At 45.1% G+C, this 20460-nt stretch overlaps 1 protein-coding gene across 1 annotated transcript; it reads left to right on the top strand.

Annotated features, from left to right (window-relative positions):
- Nucleotides 1–2393: 2393 nt before the first annotated feature.
- LOC118370301 (protein jagunal homolog 1-B) lies at nt 2394–10238 on the top strand. The gene is made up of 3 exons (XM_052513960.1): nt 2394–2536; nt 7409–7518; nt 8082–10238. The coding sequence occupies exons 2-3, from the start codon at nt 7430–7432 to the stop codon at nt 8542–8544; spliced, it is 552 nt and encodes a 183-aa protein (XP_052369920.1). The 5' UTR covers nt 2394–2536; nt 7409–7429; the 3' UTR covers nt 8545–10238.
- The last annotated feature ends 10222 nt before the right edge of the window (nt 10239–20460 follow it).

Below are 20460 nucleotides of genomic sequence, written 5' to 3'. Positions count from 1 at the left end.
TCTGCACACAAGCTGTGTTCACATTGGGCCTGCACACAAGCTGTGTTCACATTGGGCCTGCACACAAGCTGTGTTCACATTGGGCCTGCACACAAGCTGTGTTCACATTGGGCCTGCACACAAGCTGTGTTCACATTGGGCCTGCACACAAGCTGTGTTCACATTGGGTCTGCACACAAGCTGTGTTCACATTGGGCCTGCACACAAGCTGTGTTCACATTGGGCCTGCACACAAGCTGTGTTCACATTGGGCCTGCACACAAGCTGTGTTCACATTGGGCCTGCACACAAGCTGTGTTCACATTGGGCCTGCACACAAGCTGTGTTCACATTGGGCCTGCACACAAGCTGTGTTCACATTGGGCCTGCACACAAGCTGTGTTCACATTGGGCCTGCACACAAGCTGTGTTCACATTGGGCCTGCACACAAGCTGTGTTCACATTGGGCCTGCACACAAGCTGTGTTCACATTGGGCCTGCACACAAGCTGTGTTCACATTGGGCCTGCACACAAGCTGTGTTCACATTGGGCCTGCACACAAGCTGTGTTCACATTGGGCCTGCACACAAGCTGTGTTCACATTGGGCCGGCACACAAGCTGTGTTCACATTGGGCCTGCACACAAGCTGTGTTCACATTGGGCCTGCACACAAGCTGTGTTCACATTGGCAGTTTGAAGTGACTCAAATACTATGTATTTGTATATCAGATTTAAATGTATTATTTTTCCTGCCATCTGAACTGCACATGGAATCAGATATTTCAAGCCACATTTCAAATCATCTTCGTAGGTGGTATGAAATCAGATACAAATCTGAGTCCTGGCCATGCGACTTGAGTCTGAACTGTCTAATCTAACTTATTTTTAAACTTATTTGGCATATCTTGTTGCTTGCTGGCCACTCTGACAGTTTGACAAGAACATGCGGTAGCCAACTTGCTTGTTAATTGTTTACAAGCAAATTAGTGAATGTGCTACCTAGCGAGCTAGTTGACTGCTATGGCTATCCAAAAAGGACTTGTTTTTTAAAGTTGAATCATCTTATCCTTTGAGTTCTTACACTATGATTTTGAACATTTAAAGCAACTAGTAAACATCCATGGCAGGCATTGTTGTCACCTTAGCCTGTTACATAACTTTTGAGCGATAGGAACCAGAGCACCACCACCAATCAGCCTACACCACTGCGCACACACCTGTCGTTACTATGACAACTGCAATAGCCATGTCAGCAAATGACTGCTGTCTGAACATACACATATCCCATTTGGTCACTTGTAACTTGCTGTTTGTACAGCCAGTATTCCAAAACAGATTTCAAAAGCAAAACTGATTCGAGCATTAAGGCCTGCAGTGTGAACGAGGGTCCAACACATGCTATTGTTGGTTACTCACTGTTTTAAAGAAGATCATCATCATAATTTTTGTCAATACCTGTACAACACTGCATACACTCACAAAATTCAATATAATGCATTTGTTGCAAATGTTTACATAAAGAATAATTTATGTTTGACAGACCACTAATTATGCATCTCTCATATTTCATAGAATACACTGCGGTGTTATAAGTGTCACATTTATGGGCAGGTTGCAGCAGTGTGTAGGAGGGATAATTCAAGATGATGTGGGAAGTGTGAAGGAGGACATGGGACAGAGCAATGTGTAGTTTCGATGGGAAAAAAATGTGTGTCAACTGTGCCCATGTTGCGGAGAATTGGAGGTGTCCGGTGCGAGAGAGGAGGGTTGAGGTGGCCAGGGTCAGAGTAGTGCAGAAGATGTCCTATTATGAGGCAGTAAAGAAAGTAGAGGAGGGTGGATTAAGGGTAAGGGATTCTGAGAGGATCCCTGTGAATAGTAGATCTGTGCCAGAACAGAGGGATAGGCCAATGAGTGATATACTGTATGTTTCAGTAAGGTTGGCTCCTTAGCAATGGTTATCAACTGTACCATGGTGATGGAATGTAAAGTCACAGAAAATATATGTTGTGGTGGCAGCTGCAGAAAAGTACTTGGGGGTACAAGATTTAACTTCAGAAGAGTTACAGGGTGTGTTGAGTGGTAGTGTCCCGTCCTCTCAGGTCATTGGCCTGGGGTAGAACCATTTACGGTTAAAGTAGTGGAATAAGGTGGTGGGTTTTAATGAGTGTTAATGAGTTTTAATGAGTTTAATAAGGTTAGTTGGTAGGGTAATTAAAAAATATGTTTTATTTTTCCCGTTTCCCCTTTTCCTATTTTGTATCACAAAGTGTAATGGATTTCTAATATTGTTCAATGGATTTATAAAAGTTCAATTAACAAACGTATTTCGAACCTCACGAAGAAGATCATAGCCTGTCGCAATGAGCGTTTCTGTTTCCAGCTGTAGTATAACTTTTTGGATTGTCCCCCACTACCCTCCGTTCAGTCATCTGTCCAATCACAGACTGAATAGTCAACACTTCCGTATTGCACATGTCTACGGGAGAAAGGAGAAATGTCCACCGAGTTTCGTCATTGAACGTGTAACAACTACTGTTGTACTGATCATACAGTAAGTATTACATTAACGTATGTCTAGCAAACTAAACTTTAGCTGCAGTTTGTTCTTGCCAGGTGTCTACGCCAATGAGATTTAAGCTAGCAGTACCACTAAGTTGGCAAGCTGGCTAGTTTAGTACAAACAGCTGGTCGATTTAGAAACTGCATACTAATAGCTGATGATGCTAGCTAGCTTGGTAACTTTAAAATTGTCTGGGTGACTTTTTACATTTTGACTTGTAACGTTGCATTGTCATGCATTTCCCCACTCACAGTCCGGGATGAACTGTGAGCATATGCTTGTTTAGTTTACAAGCAGCTGGTCGTTTTAAAAACTACATAATACTAATAGCTGATGATGCTTGCTAGCTAACTAAGTCTGTCTTAAAAAAACTGTATTGGAATCAGGCCGGTTGATGAATGTCTTAACACAAGCGCCTCTGGGTTCTTTCTAAATAGCGCACAGGGGGGAATTAAATATTTTACTGGCTAACTAGAAATCATCCTCGCCTGGCCTGGCGTTATCTGATAAGCCAGTAGAAGGGGACAGGAAAGCAGAGGGTAGCCAAGCTAGTGTTAATCCACATGCCAATGATCCTCATGTGTCCACTGTCAAGTTCACTGGGTAACCTTTAGGAAAACTAGGAGGATCAGCTATGCTTTGTACAAGTCATTTGTGTATTTATGCCTCAACTAATCTATTAGCCTAATGCATAGACCTTATTCACCCAAGTCATAGACTGTTATCTGTACTACCGCACGGCAGGCGGTACCTACTGCCAACAGGACCCTGAACAGCATCTACCCCTTAGCCATAAGACTGTTATCTGTACTACCGCACGGCAGGAGGTACCTACTGCCAACAGGACCCTGAACAGCATCTACCCCTTAGCCATAAGACTGTTATCTGTACTACCGCACGGCAGGCGGTACCTACTGCCAACAGGACCCTGAATAGCATCTACCCCTTAGCCATAAGACTGTTAAATAGTAACCAAATAGCTACCTTTTGAGTCATCACATACGCTGCTGATACTGCTTATTATCTATCCTGTTGCCTAATCACTTTACCCCTACCTATATGTAAATATCAACCTCAATTACATTGACTTGGTACTGGTACTCAGTTTATATAGCCAAGTCATCGTTACTCAGTACTGGTACCCCATGTATTTTGTCAGGTTGTAATTGACTTGGTACTGGTACCCCGTGTATATAGCCATGTTATCATAGACTCAGTACTGGTACCCCGTGTATATGGTCATGTTATCATTGACTCAGTACTGGTACCCCGTGTATATAGCCATGTTATCATTAACTCAGTACTGGTACCCCGTGTATATAGTCATGGTATCATTGACTCAGTACTGGTACCCCGTGTATATGGTCATGTTATCATTAACTCAGTACTGGTACCCCGTGTATATGGTCATGTTATCATTAACTCAGTACTGGTACCCCGTGTATATGGTCATGTTATCATTGACTCAGTACTGGTACCCCGTGTATATGGTCATGTTATCATTAACTCAGTACTGGTACCCCGTGTATATGGTCATGTTATCATTGACTCAGTACTGGTACCCCGTGTATATGGTCATGTTATCATTAACTCAGTACTGGTACCCCGTGTATATAGTCATGGTATCATTGACTCAGTACTGGTACCCTGTGTATATGGTCATGTTATCATAGACTTGGTACTGGTACCCCGTGTATATGGTCATGTTATTATAGACTTGGTACTGGTACCCCATGTACATGGTCATGTTATCATAGACTTGGTACTGGTACCCCGTGTATATGGTCATGTTATCATTAACTCAGTACTGGTACCCCGTGTATATAGTCATGGTATCATTGACTCAGTACTGGTACCCCGTGTATATGGTCATGTTATCATAGACTTGGTACTGGTACCCCGTGTATATGGTCATGTTATCATTGACTCGGTACTGGTACCCCGTGTATATAGTCATGGTATCATTGACTCATTACTGGTACCCCGTGTATATAGTCATGGTATCATTGACTTGGTACTGGTACCCCGTGTATATGGTCATGTTATCATTGACTTGGTACTGGTACCCCGTGTATATGGTCATGTTATCATTGCCTCAGTACTGGTACCCTGTGTATATGGTCATGTTATCATAGACTTTTTACTGGTACCCCGTGTATATGGTCATGTTATTATAGACTTGGTACTGGTACCCCGTGTATATGGTCATGTTATCATAGACTTGGTACTGGTACCCCGTGTATATGGTCATGTTATCATTGACTTGGTACTGGTACCCCGTGTATATGGTCATGTTATCATAGACTTGGTACTGGTACCCCGTGTATATGGTCATGTTATCATAGACTTGGTACTGGTACCCCGTGTATATGGTCATGTTATCATTGACTTGGTACTGGTACCCCGTGTATATAGCCATGTTATCATTGACTTGGTACTGGTACCCCGTGTATATAGTCATGTTATCATAGACTTGGTACTGGTACCCCGTGTATATGGTCATGTTATCATTGACTTGGTATTGGTACCCTGTGTATATAGTCATGTTATCATTGACTCAGTACTGGTACCCCGTGTATATAGTCATGGTATCATTGACTCATTACTGGTACCCCGTGTATATAGTCATGTTATCATTGACTTGGTACTGGTACCCCGTGTATATAGTCATGGTATCATTGACTCATTACTGGTACCCCGTGTATATAGTCATGTTATCATTGACTCAGTACTGGTACTCTGTGTATATATGTAACCGATGTGAAATGGCTAGATAGTTAGTGGTGGTGCGCGCTAATAGTGTTTCAATCGGTGACGTCACTCTCAGACCTTGAAGTAGTTGTTCCCCTTGCTCTGCAAGGGCCGAGGCTTTTGTGGAGCGATGGGTAATGATGCTTTGTGGGTGTCAGTTGTTGATGTGTGCAGAGGGTTCCTGGTTCGAGCCCGGGTAGAGGGGACCGACAAAATGTATACTGGTACATATAGCTAAGTATCGTTACTCATTGTGTATTTATTCTTTGTTATCATCTTTCTATTATTGTTCTATTTTTCTCTCTGCATTGTGGGAAGGGCCCGTAAGTAAGCATTTCACTGTTAGTCTACACCTGTTTACAGTGCATGTGACTAATGCAATTATTAACATTTACATTACATTTAAGTCATTTAGCAGACGCTCTTATCCAGAGCGACTTACAAATTGGTGCATTCACCTTATGACATCCAGTGGAACAGTCACTTTACAATAGTGCATCTAGATCTTAAAAGGGGGGGGGGGTGAGAAGGATTACTTATCCTATCCTAGGTATTCCTTAAAGAGGTGGGGTTTCAGGTGTCTCCGGAAGGTGGTGATTGACTCCGCTGTCCTGGCGTCGTGAGGGAGTTTGTTCCACCATTGGGGGGGCCAGAGCAGCGAACAGTTTTGACTGGGCTGAGCGGGAACTGTACTTCCTCAGTGGTAGGGAGGCGAGCAGGCCAGAGGTGGATGAACGCAGTGCCCTTGTTTGGGTGTAGGGCCTGATCAGAGCCTGGAGGTACTGAGGTGCCGTTCCCCTCACAGCTCCGTAGGCAAGCACCATGGTCTTGTAGCGGATGCGAGCTTCAACTGGAAGCCAGTGGAGAGAGCGAAGGAGCGGGGTGATGTGAGAGAACTTGGGAAGGTTGAACACCAGACGGGCTGCAGCGTTCTGGATGAGTTGTAGGGGTTTAATGGCACAGGCAGGGAGCCCAGCCAACAGCGAGTTGCAGTAGTCCAGACGGGAGATGACAAGTGCCTGGATTAGGACCTGCGCCGCTTCCTGTGTGAGGCAGGGTCGTACTCTGCGGATGTTGTAGAGCATGAACCTACAGGAACGGGCCACCGCCTTGATGTTAGTTGAGAACGACAGGGTGTTGTCCAGGATCACGCCAAGGTTCTTAGCGCTCTGGGAGGAGGACACAGTGGAGTTGTCAACCATGATGGCGAGATCATGGAACGGGCAGTCCTTCCCCGGGAGGAAGAGCAGCTCCGTCTTGCCGAGGTTCAGCTTGAGGTGGTGATCCGTCATCCACACTGATGTGTCTGCCAGACATGCAGAGATGCGATTCGCCACCTGGTCATCAGAAGGGGGAAAGGAGAAGATTAATTGTGTGTTGTCTGCATAGCAATGATAGGAGAGACCATGTGAGGTTATGACAGAGCCAAGTGACTTGGTGTATAGCGAGAATAGGAGAGGGCCTAGAACAGAGCCCTGGGGGACACCAGTGGTGAGAGCGCGTGGTGAGGAGACAGATTCTCGCCACGCCACCTGGTAGGAGCGACCTGTCAGGTAGGACGCAATCCAAGCGTGGGCCGCGCCGGAGATGCCCAACTCGGAGAGGGTGGAGAGGAGGATCTGATGGTTCACAGTATCGAAGGCAGCAGATGGGTCTAGAAGGATGAGAGCAGAGGAGAGAGAGTTAGCTTTAGCGGTGCGGAGCGCCTCCGTGATACAGAGAAGAGCAGTCTCAGTTGAATGACTAGTCTTGAAACCTGACTGATTTGGATCAAGAAGGTCATTCTGAGAGAGATAGCGGGAGAGCTGGCCAAGGACGGCACGTTCAAGAGTTTTGGAGAGAAAAGAAAGAAGGGATACTGGTCTGTAGTTGTTGACATCGGAGGGATCGAGTGTAGGTTTTTTCATTGGTATTGCTAATTTCATACAAATTGTATTAGTTTTGTTATTTTTAAGGCTAGTTGTCTAATGTAATTAGACTGCCATTAGGTTTCAATGTCTTCGAGAGTGATAGCTTATGCTGTATACTTATCTGCAGTTGTGAAATAACTAATGAGCACTAATGAGCACCTTAGAAAGCTCCAACACAATGAATGACATGTTTTACTTTGAGTTTTTTGGACAGGCAGTAACCATGGCTTCCCGAGCTGGACCTCGAGCTACTGGCACAGATGGAAGTGACTTTCAGCACCGCGAGAGAGTGGCCTCACACTACCAGATGAGGTTTGCTCTCATTGCAAAAATCTCTGAAGTTGATGACTTTTATCTCCCTCACCAACTTTAAACATCTGCTATCTGAGCAGCTAACCGATCGCTGCAGCTGTACATAGTCCATCGGTATATAGCCCACCCAATTTACCTACCTCATCCCCATACTGTTTTTATTTTATTTACTTTTGTGCTCTTTTGCACACCAGTATCTCTACCTGCACATGACCATCTGATCATTTATCACTCCAGTGTTAATCTGCTAAATTGTAATTATTCACTCCTATGGCCTATTTATTATCTACCTCCTCACACTGCTATGCTTTATCTTGGCCAGGTCGCAGTTGCACATGAGAACTTGTTCTCAACTAACCTACCTGGTTAAATAAAGGTGAAATAAAAAATAACATTTGAATGTTTTTGCATTTTAGTCATTTAGCAGACACTCTTATCCAGACCGGCTTACAGGAGCGATTAGGGTTAAGTGCCTACATAAAAACAAGATGACAGGTTTTGTTCACAGTGACCCATTTGAAACATCACATATTCTTGTGCTTCTCTTCTGTCTTTCTCATCAGTGTCGCCCTCAAGTCCGAGATCCGTAAGCTGAACATCGTCCATGTTCTGATCTGGCTCCTCTTAGCTGCCCAGGTGACAGTGAGCCAGCTGAACCTAGTGTCCCACAGTGTGGTGGCTGCTCCCTACCAGTGGGAGTACCCCTACCTGCTCAGTATCATCCCCTCCCTCTTCAGCTTCATGGCCCTGCCCAAAAACAACATCAGCTACCTGGTGATCTCCATGATCAGTGCCGGCCTCTTCTGCATAGCACCGCTCATCTACGGGGGCATGGAGATGTTCCCGGTGGCCCAGCAGCTGTACCGCCACGGCAAGGCCTACCGCTTCATCTTCGGCTTCTCTGCCGTGTCCGTCATGTACCTAGTGATGGTGATCGCGGTGCAGGTGCACGGCTGGCAGATCTACTACAGCAAGAAGCTGCTGGACGCCTGGTTTACCTCCACACAAGACAAGAAGAAGAAATGAGGACAGAGGATTAAATTATTTAAACAACTGACAAGGAATGACTATTGCTGCCTGCCACTGTCTGACACCACTTCTAGGCCCATCTTCCATCTATATTTGAATTCTACATCCCCATCTCACCATCCCTAATTGATAGTTGTAGGACTAATTGGAATACTCAGCAGGCTGTCCTGTCGTCTTCCTGGTAAACCCTCTAACCTCCATTATCTCATCTCCTGGCTCTGGAGCCTGTGGACAGATTAAGACTTGAGTTGTCTATCTGTGACTCCAGGGTTTAATGTTGACCTGTCCTGCTGCCTTTAGAAACCCATCCTCTTATATCTCATCCTGATCTATGGCGCTGGCTGCCATAATCTGTCCTGCAAGGGATAGTACGCCAGTATTAGCCATATGTTCCAATTATCTCTCCTTTCTCCACAAGTTTGCACTTGTTCACTGATTTGAAAGGGAATGACTGGAATAATAAATATGGTAGAAACTCCCACTAGACCAGGGATAGGCACCTTTGATGGCACCTTTGATGGGGTGGGGACCACAAAACATCTCAACTCATCATGCCGCAGTAGCTCGCGGGTCTACCTAACCTTGGGGCGGCAGGTAGCCTAGTGGTTAGAGCGTTGGATAAGTAACCGAAAGGTTGCAAGATCAAATCCCCGAGCTAACAAGGTAAAAATCTGTTGTCCTGCTCCTGAACAAGGCAGTTGTTCAGGGGCACTGTGCCTACGCCGTCATTGAAAATAAGAATTTGTTCTTAACTGACTTGCCTAGTTAAATAAAGGTTAAATAAATAAACTCATCCATACCCACACATACAGTCAGAGCCGGCCCTAGCCTTTTGGGTGCCCCAAGTGAAACCTTGCGAGCACAAAGTTTTAGTTTTAGAATTAATTTCCTGATATTCTACACAATTTGCCATGGCGAGGAGAGATTTTGTAATTTAACTCATTTCATGGAATTCTAATAATTTGCAATTGGGTGGAGAGAAATGTGCAGTTTTTCAGCTAATTTCTTGACATTTTTCACCCAACTATAGGATGGAGAGAATTGTTTGCAGTTTTTATTATGATATCTGAGTGAGAATGACCCTCCCCAGTTGGTAATTCGACCATGATTACTACAAGTTTAGATTGCTGGCTAGACTATTTTACCAGTCTAAACAAATGTTTGCTGACATGGGCTAATTGAGTGACTCTCAGGTGACTGACATAACAAGAGAGAAACTGCTGATGCACAACCAAACATTGAAATTGCACCTTGTGTTTTCTACTATTCTAACTTTCAACAACTTAGAGAACCCGACTGAGTTCCTCATTCTTTTCCTTTCATTTTTGGAAATGTATTTGCAGGCCTACACCAGACCAGCAGTTCACCATCCCTGCTATGGACAGTGCCTCTGCGAATCCAATGTTTTTAGATTTGTGGGTGAAATAGTGAATGAGTGTACACTTCAGGAGGCAGGCGTTATAATTGGGACATACCCAAGACTAGATCAGGGCATGATGTAGCCTTAAAGAGAGGAGCCATCCAGAGCTGAACGGAAAGGGTTAAGAGAAAGGCGAGAGCAGTGTTCAGATTGCATCCATATGGTTGTGTGCTGCTGTCAAATGCACATTTTCATGTTGACAGTACTCAACAATTCAATTGTTTCTAAATGAGATGTACATTGTTAAATACCAATAAATGGCTATGCTGTAGCAGTTTTGCATATTGGAGATTATTGAATGAATTACATGAATTAATAATGTCAATGTAAAGGCATCATTTGTCATCTCTGTAGTTGGGTTCATCTGTCTTATTACCATGGTTACTTAAGGAACAACTTCCTTTCCTTGGAACAGTTTTCTCTTAGTATATGATTAGTTTTGTGTTACATGTACTTCAGCATCGAACCCATGTCCTAGAGAAGTACACCTTCTAGTGGCCTCAAATTCTAATCCAGACCTCCAAGACTATTATCACTTTAAAAAATAACCCTCAAATCTGGAGATCTAATTACACCCGCTCCAGTGGAAAAATGTTTTTCTGTTTACCAAAACATGTACTGTACCTTTCCAGCTGCAACAAATAATGTTTTGCAGAGAAGGGTAATGCTATTGGTTGACTGGTCCTCACAGTATTCATCCATGTGTATCTAATTTATTCATCCAGTCATGTCTGATCTATTTTCCAAAAAATGTACTTTGTTGTCTTTACTGATCCTGTTGAGAACGTGCGTTGTGTTGAAACCAATGTATAGTACTTTCCCCTTAATTTCAATACTAAATCATTATATGGTACCTGCATGTTAATGCAGACTCTGTAATAATAATATATGACCTTACTGATTTTACAATTTGGTTTCTGAATTTTAAAGTTTGGTTTATAGAATGATTGATTAATGTTTTGTCTGTGCTGTGACGGATACAGTTGTCGTGTCTTTGGCTATGCCGGATTAGGTGACATGACATGCTGTTCTATAAAATCATTTCTCTGTAATGAATATTACCTGATTTAAGATAATCAGGTAAATAATTACCTAGAAAGTCGGGGCACCACGACATAATGTTTATAGAGCTGTTATCTTCCGAATAAACTCTTAAAGACCTGGTAATCATTTATATCAATAGCAGTCAATATTTAATCGTCGCCTTATTCAGTCTCATCTGAAAGTTGTAAATTCTTGGGTATCTTCACAAACCCAGGCTAACAAGCTGAATCAGCAATACAACATTTGGTTTATTTATTTACTAAATACCTAAATCATCTCACAGAATTACATCTACACAGAATGGATCATATTACAAATTATATCATAAAGGAAAACGTCCCTAGCGGACGGAACAGATATGACGGCTGGTTACACAAAGAAAGGGGGTTGGGTTTTGAATGAAAGAGCGGGAAGACTGAGGAACAAAAATATTTTGTCTATCGGGCTGTAGGCAGCTACTCTATCGTAAATACAGAATCTTATGCATTCTAAATAACCGCCCATTTGGAAAAGGTAAATGCAATAAATATTTACTCTGAGCTCCGCTTCGATCGGTTGGTGTCTGGTGGTAGAACGGATACTTGGTAGTACCGTCGTTGTGTGGTAGGAGTGATACTTTGTCCGTCCTCTCCTAGACCACGTCAACAGTTTCTGCGCTAACGCAATGGCTAGGAGGTATCACTTCTTTAGTGAATAAGAGTTCAAAGTTCATACCAAGTTGCCATACTTTAAGCTCATGCTATATTCTGGCTGGTATAGTCGAAATTCATCCTTCCAGCGTATAGGTCGTCACCTTCACATTGAAATTCGATGCTAATTTCGTTAGGGTCTTGCTGATGTTGGCTTAGTTCTGTAGGTGGTCTTTGTCATTTCAACATGGGGACCTCAAGTCCGCACGTCCTTGGAACAGAAAGTTACATTTTCGTAAAGGGGCTTATATAGGGTTCGGAGAGAGGGCCGTGTTTCATAGTTTACAACCGATGTCTGTTCACATGGGCGGGGCCACGGACTTGAGCATAGTTCACTCATGAAAACCAATTCTCTCATTTAGAAGCTAATAAATACATTTGCAAAAATGTCTAAAAACCTTTTCACTTTGTCATTATGGGGTATTGTTTTTACATTGATGAGGAAACAATTGTATTTATTCCATTTTAGAATAAGACTGTAAGGTAACAAAATGTGTAAAAGGTCAGGGGTTGGAATACTCTGAATATGGCTGCATGCATGGGCTCCTGAGTGGCACAGAGGTCTAAGGCACTGCATCTCAGGTCTAGAGGCATCACTACAGACCCTGGTTCGATTCCAGGCTGTCTCACATCGGGCTGTGATTGGGAGTCACATACGCCAGCGTACAGTGTCGTCCGGGATTGGCCGGGGTAGACCGTCGTTAGAAATAAGAATTCATTCTTAACTCACTTGCCTAGTTAAATAAAATGCAAAACTACCAGGCAATAACAACATTCTCTCCTTTAGGACTGCCTGCAGTTGTGGTGGCCCTCACCTTAGGAATTAGTTACAGAGTGGATGATCCACTGGGTTACAGGCAGGAGGAATTGAGTCAATACTGTACTATACTATACTACTTCTCTGTATTATACTGTACTGCCCATAGGAAAACAATCTGTTGTTCACTCGGATATCCTCCAGATCTTTTGTGACTACCTAGAACTTCTCAATTTGGAATCATTCTGTGACCATTTGTGTCTGGGTTATTGCTCCTAAAGTCCCCTTAGGATAAATATTGAGATGTTAGAGACTTCTATGATACATATATAGGACACATGAATTGAATTGAGATTATCGTTTTAGCAGTATTTGAGAAGTATGATCAGCAGAGGTCTCATCATTGTAAACCGTTGAGCTCATCCTTGCCTCTGTTATTTTAAAGGAGCAATAATGATAAGGTCCTGAGACAAGTGTGAGACTTGTATTAGTCTAATGATCTTTGTCTGAGGGGATCATTTCAGAAATGTCTAAGCAGTATGAGCCATAAAGGAGATCTCTACATTGAATGTGCAACGTATCATCCTCGTCTCATTTATTTCTCTTAAAATTACTACAGAAGCTATACATCAGCTTGATTAATGAGATGAGACAATTGAGAATTTAATTTGTTAGCATTCATTTGCAGTATTAATGATTAGCTGTTCAAAACAAGAATGAAAACTGATACAGTTCAACAAATGAATTCAACAGTGCTTATTATATTAACAAAGCATCTCACTTTTCATTCCCATCAATCCTAATTTGCTGTAGGCAGTTAAGTAACAAAGTAACCCAGCTTTGAGAAAATACTTAGAATTCCGCTGACCTTCTTCCGGTCGAGGACTCGCTTCCTCTCTGGGATCTTACCATGGCGTCCAAAGGCAAATTAATTGACACATTCTTCCACTGAGAAAGAATCGGTCAAAAAGGATATGAAACAGATGTAAGAAATGTTGCCTAGATGCCTGATGGATGGCAGCAAGGTGGAAGGATGAGAGGAACATGCCACTGTCAGGAAACAGCTCAAGGTGGAATGATGAGAGGAACATGCCACTGTCAGGAAACAACTCAAGGTGGAAGGATGAGAGGAACATGCCACTGTCAGGAAACAGCTCAAGGTGGAAGGATGAGAGGAACATGCCACTGTCAGGAAACAGCTCAAGGTGGAATGATGAGAGGAACATGCCACTGTCAGGAAACAACTCAAGGTGGAAGGATGAGAGGAACATGCCACTGTCAGGAAACAGCTCAAGGTGGAAGGATGAGAGGAACATGCCACTGCCAGGAAACAACTCAAGGTGGAATGATGAGAGGAACATGCCACTGTCAGGAAACAACTCAAGGTGGAAGGATGAGAGGAACATGCCACTGTCAGGAAACAACTCAAGGTGGAATGATGAGAGGAACATGCCACTGTCAGGAAACAACTCAAGGTGGAATGATGAGAGGAACATGCCACTGTCAGGAAACAGCTCAAGGTGGAATGATGAGAGGAACATGCCACTGTCAGGAAACAGCTCAAGGTGGAATGATGAGAGGAACATGCCACTGTCAGGAAACAGCTCAAGGTGGAAGGATGAGAGGAACATGCCACTGTCAGGAAACAGCTCAAGGTGGAATGATGAGAGGAACATGCCACTGTCAGGAAACAGCTCAAGGTGGAAGGATGAGAGGAACATGCCACTGTCAGGAAACAGCTCAAGGTGGAATGATGAGAGGAACATGCCACTGTCAGGAAACAGCTCAAGGTGGAATGATGAGAGGAACATGCCACTGTCAGGAAACAGCTCAAGGTGGAAGGATGAGAGGAACATGCCACTGTCAGGAAACAGCTCAAGGTGGAATGATGAGAGGAACATGCCACTGTCAGGAAACAACTCAAGGTGGAAGGATGAGAGGAACATGCCATTGTCAGGAAACAACTCAAGGTGGAATGATGAGAGGAACATGCCACTGCCAGGAAACAGCTCAAGGTGGAATGATGAGAGGAACATGCCACTGTCAGGAAACAGCTCAAGGTGGAAGGATGAGAGGAACATGCCACTGTCAGGAAACAGCTCAAGGTGGAAGGATGAGAGGAACATGCCACTGCCAGGAAACAGCTCAAGGTGGAATGATGAGAGGAACATGCCACTGCCAGGAAACAGCTCAAGGTGGAATGATGAGAGGAACATGCCACTGCCAGGAAACAGCTCAAGGTGGAATGATGAGAGGAACATGCCACTGTCAGGAAACAACTCAAGGTGGAATGATGAGAGGAACATGCCACTGTCAGGAAACAACTCTTGCTCGCCGGACGGCACCGATGGCTTTCTCTCCTGTAGCTCACAGTGTTGCTCTCCAACGATGTCAATGAGAGCGTGCAGCTCTCGGATCTGGACTGGGTCTGAGATGAGACAATAGCACATACAGTACATTCATTATTATGTGTTCAAGGCCCAATCACTCTTCCAAATGTAAAAAAAAAAAAACACCAGAAATGGGGTTGGATCATTTTTTTTCATTTACAATTCAACTTCACAAAATAAAGTTTGATAGGTGACATGATATTAATTACTTACCTATTCTCAAAATGACTTCCTCCTCATCCCTGCAACCATCACATAGCTGCTGTGCGGCTGGTGCGTGCTGTCACACTGGAGCTGGTGCGTGTTGTCCCACTGAGGCTGGTGCTTTCCATCCAGTGAGGGCTGGTGCGTGCTGTCCCACAGGGGCTGGTGCGTGCTGTCTCACTGAGGCTGGTGCTTTCCATCCAGTGAGGGCTGGTGCGTGCTGTCCCACAGGGGCTGGTGCGTGCTGTCCCACTGAGGCTGGTGCTTTCCATCCAGTGAGGGCTGGTGCGTGCTGTCCCACAGGGGCTGGTGAATTCCATCCATTGGGGGCTGGTGAGTGCTGTCCCACTGGGGCTAGGGGAAGATGTCCCTGCTCTACTGGTGGATGCTGTCTCACCAGGGTGGGTGTGTCCTGTCCCATAGGGGTTGGGGAATGCTGTCCAACTGGGGTTGGTGCATGTTGTTCAATTGGGGCTGGTTGATGCTGTCTCACCAGGGCGAGTGCATTGCCACCATAGAGATGGACAGGCTGTGTTTTGTCTGCAGAGAGTAGGTATTGATCTGACATCTTCACCGTGTTCAGACAGTGGGCTCCTCAATTATTACAGTGTCACTTGAACACTGAGCTTAAATGTTCAGATGTGGGTGACTGATGTACTGTTGGTTTAGGTGGGAAGCCCTTCTCTTGCTTGTCCATATCTAAGAATATGTCATTGTTTTTCTTTCAAACCTTTTTTTCAATCTGGTCTGGCTGCCCAGTGTATTCAACAGTGGCCTTATAGAATGTGCCGTCTGACCACTTGGCTAGAATGGTTACTCCTGACCTAAGATCTTGCAGCTGTCTGATAGGAACTGCCTCTTCATGTAGAATATCAAATGTTTGGAAGATTTTTGCAGTGCATCCATTCTTACACCTCACAAAAGCAAAATGTCCTGAAAGAGAAATTAAATAGGAGAGAAAAGGTTAAAGCCCTATGTTACTCAAAAGATCACGTGAAAAGAGACACATAATTGCACATCATATTCTCCTGGAGCTTATCCTACAGGTAGCAGACATTCATATGATTTCAGATTAGTGCAGTACGTACCAGAATGCTCATTTGGGTCCAATTCTGGAGACATATCCTGCACTTTCTTTGTGGAAAACCTTTGTCTCTATGGAGGAAAATTCTTCTTAGCTGCTAACCCGGTTGTAGCTATATTACTGTAGCTACATGCAGCTGGCTGCTCAGAAATACAACAGCACGTTATCATTTTCCATTTTGATATAGCCCTGAAAATGATATATTACATATGTTATTATTTCACCTTGGGGTACGAACATTTAATCGTGCACAGTGTATTCAGTTGATTATGATTCTTACCTTCTTTACTTAGCAAATTCAAACTATCTGTGGCAAGGATCTGCGTGGATCCGTGGATCAATCATCGTCAGCATCAGCAAAACAATGACCTCAATCTTAATTCCAACCGTCTTTCACGTGGTTCTTTGACTGGCGTCCAATCACATTTCAAGTAAAGTCATCCAATGAGTTATGTTCTTTGAAATAAACGCGAAACAGGGTTGATTAGGTAGTTGCCAGGGAGCAAATACACGTTATATCAAAAAAAACAAAAAAAACAGCAAGCAATGCAGGTGTAGAAGCATGGTGGCTAGGAAAATCTCCCTAGAAAGGCCAAAACCTAGGAAGAAACCTAGAGAGGAACCAGGCTATGAGGGGTGGCCAGTCCTCTTCTGGCTGTGCCGGGTGGAGATTATAACAGAACATGGCCAAGATGTTCAAATATTCATAAATGACCAGCATGGTCAAATAATAATAATCACAGTAGTTGTTGAGGGTGCAGCAAGTCGGCACGTCAGGAGAAAATGTCAGTTGGCTTTTCAAAGCCGATCGTTAAGAGTATCTCTACCGCTCCTGCTGTCTAGAGAGTTGAAAACAGCAGGTCTTGGAGAGGTAGCACGTCCGGTGAAAAAGGTCAGGGTTCCATAGCCGCAGGCAGAACAGTTGAAACTGGAGCAGCAGCACTGCCAGGTGAACTGGGGATAGCAAGGAGTCATCATGCCAGGTAGTCCTGAGGCATGGTCCTAGGGCTCAGGTCTTCCGAGAGAGAGAAAGAAAGAGAGAATTAGAGAGAGCAAACTTAAATTCACACAGGACTCCGGATAAGACAGGAGAAGTACTCCAGATATATCAAACTGACCCTAGCCCCCCGACACATAAACTACTGCAGCATAAATACTGGAGGCTGAGACAGGAGGGGTCAGGACACCGATGATACTACCCGGACATGGCCAAACAAGAAGGATATAACCCCACCCACTTTGCCACAGCCCCCACACCACTAGAGGGATATCTTCAACCACCAATTTACCATCCTGAGACAAGGCCGAGTATAGCCCTCAAAGATCTCCGCCACGGCACAACCCAAGGGGGGGCGCCAACCCAGACAGGAAGATCACGTCAGTGACTCAACCCACTCAAGTGACGCACCCCTCCCAGGGATGGCATGGAAGAGCACCAGTAAGCCAGTGACTCAGCCCCTGTAATAGGGTTAGAGGCAGAGAAGCCCAGTGGAGAGAGGGGAACCGGCCAGGCAGAGACAGCAAGGGCGGTTCGTTGCTCCAGAGACTTTCCGTTCACCTTCACACTCCTGGGCCTACACTCAATCATATGACCCACTGAAGCGATGAGTCTGCGTCTCTCACATGGGTAGGCAGACCATTCCATTAAAGTGGAGCTCTATAGGAGAAAGCCCTGCCTCCAGCTGTTTGCTTAGAAATTCTAGGGACAATAAGTAGGCCTGCGTCTTGTGACAGTAGCGTACGTGTAGGTATGTACGGCAGGACCAAATTGGAAAAATAGGTAGGAGCAAGCCCATGTAATGCTTTGTAGGTTAGCAGTAAAACCTTGAAATCAGCCCTTGCCTTAACAGGAAGCCAGTGTGGGGAGGCTAGCACTGGAGTAATATGATCACATTTTTTGGTTCTAGTCAGGATTCTAGCAGCCGTATTTAGCACTAACTGAAGTTTATTTAGTGCTTTATCCGGGTAGCCGGAAAGTAGAGCATTGCAGTAGTCTAACCTAGAAGTAACAAAAGCATGGATTAATTTTTCTGCATAATTTTGGGACAGAAAGTTTCTGATTTTTGCAATGTTACGTAGATGGAAAAAAGCTGTCCTTGAAACAGTCTTGATATGTTCGTCAAAAGAGAGATCAGGGTCCAGTGTAATGCCGAGGTCCTTCACAGTTTTATTTGAGACAACTGTACAACCATCAAAATGAATTGTCAGATTCAACAGAAGATCTTTGTTTCTTGGGACCTAGGACAAGCATCTCTGTTTTGTCCGAGTTTAAAAGTAGAAAGTTTGCAGCCATCCACTTCCTTATGTCTGAAACACAGGCTTCGAGCGAGGGCAATTTTGGGGCTTCACCATGTTTCATTGAAATATGAAATATTGTTATATGGTTTTGCCAGGGAGCTTGTACAAACTCACAGGGAAAAGTTGTGTCAGGGTTTGCAAGAGCTAAAATATAGTTATCTTTTTGTATTAGTAATGCAAGTTTATCACATAATATACTTCAGTCGAGACCCCCATGCATATTGAATTACAATATAATGTTTGCCTAGCTGGTAGCCTTAGCATTTCAGCATATGTGTGTACTGTATATAAGGGACAAAATTCCTAACAATTTTATTTGGTAATGCATATTAGTGTTGCATCTTGAATCTTTATAAGATGTATGAGACCTACGTATCTTGATGATATTTTGTGAGTTGTGGCACTGAGCTAGCCATAATTAATTGTATCTCATTTGAATAATATTGGAGACTCAAAATGACAAGACCAGAGCCTGGAAGCAGATGGAGAAGAAAGATGAATAAAGAAAATTCTGGGCCACTTAAACGACCAAGACGGACTACACATTTGGTGAGTGGCGTGGCATTGCGCAGCCATATTTTAGAATAGCAGACACCCGCATGAATGGAATGCAAGCACCCTGTCAGGATGGATCAACGCACCACCTGCACCATCAGTACAGAATACACCTGCCCCATCAGGACAGAATACACCTGCACCATCAGGACAGAACCCACCGGCCCCATCAGGACAGAACACACCCGCCCCATCAGGACAGAACACACCCGCCCCATCAGGACAGAATACACCTGCCCCATCAGGACAGAACACACCCGCCCCATCAGGACAGAACACACCCGCCCCATCAGGACAGAATACACCTGTCCCATCAGGACAGAACACACCTGCACCATCAGGACAGAACCCACCGGCCCCATCAGGACAGAACACACCCGCCCCATCAGGACAGAACACACCCGCCCCATCAGGACAGAACACACCCGCCCCATCAGGACAGAACACACCCGCCCCATCAGGACAGAACACACCCGTCCCATCAGGACAGAACACACCCGCCCCATCAGGACAGAACACACCCGCCCCATCAGGACAGAACACACCCGCCCCATCAGGACAGAACACACCCGCCCCATCAGGACAGAACACACCCTCCCCATCAGGACAGAACACACCCGCCCCATCAGGACAGAACACACCCGCCCCATCAGGACAGAACACACCCGCCCCATCAGGACAGAACACACCCGCCCCATCAGGACAGAACACACCCGCCCCATCAGGACAGAACACACCCGCCCCATCAGGACAGAACACACCCGCCCCATCAGGACAGAACACACCCGCCCCATCAGGACAGAACACACCCGCCCCATCAGCACAGAACACACCCGCCCCATCAGGACAGAACACACCCGCCCCATCAGGACAGAACACACCCGCCCCATCAGGACAGAACACACCCGCCCCATCAGGACAGAACACACCCGCCCCATCAGCACAGAACACACCCGCCCCATCAGGACAGAACACACCCGCCCCATCAGGACAGAACACACCCGCCCCATCAGGACAGAACACACCCGCCCCATCAGGACAGAACACACCCGCCCCATCAGGACAGAACACACCCGCCCCATCAGGACAGAACACACCCGCCCCATCAGGACAGAACACACCCGCCCCATCAGGACAGAACACACCCGCCCCATCAGGACAGAACACACCCGCCCCATCAGGACAGAACACACCTGCACCCTCAGGACAGAACACACCCGCCCCATCAGGACAGAACACACCCGCCCCATCAGGACAGAACACACCTGCCCCATCAGGACAGAACACACCTGCCCCATCAGGACAGAACACACCTGCCCGACTTACAGTCATGTGTGCATACATTCTACGTATGGGTGGTCCCGGGAATCGAACCCACTACCCTGGCGTTACAAGCGCAATGCTCTACCAACTGAGCTACAGAAGGACCATCAGGACAGGACACACCCGTCCCATCAGGACAGGACACACCC

The sequence above is a fragment of the Oncorhynchus keta genome, unplaced genomic scaffold (assembly GCF_023373465.1).
Source record: "Oncorhynchus keta strain PuntledgeMale-10-30-2019 unplaced genomic scaffold, Oket_V2 Un_scaffold_14384_pilon_pilon, whole genome shotgun sequence".
Taxonomy (NCBI): domain Eukaryota; kingdom Metazoa; phylum Chordata; class Actinopteri; order Salmoniformes; family Salmonidae; genus Oncorhynchus; species Oncorhynchus keta.
This window is presented reverse-complemented; position numbering and strand designations above follow the sequence as displayed.

Excerpts from the sequence above, each read along its gene's own strand:
- LOC118370301 (XM_052513960.1), top strand. The coding sequence starts at position 7,430 with ATGGCTTCCCGAGCTGGACCTCGAGCTACTGGCACAGATGGAAGTGAC. Across the intron at positions 7,519-8,081 it reads GCCTCACACTACCAGATGAG|TGTCGCCCTCAAGTCCGAGA; the intron begins GTTTGCTCTCAT and ends CTTTCTCATCAG.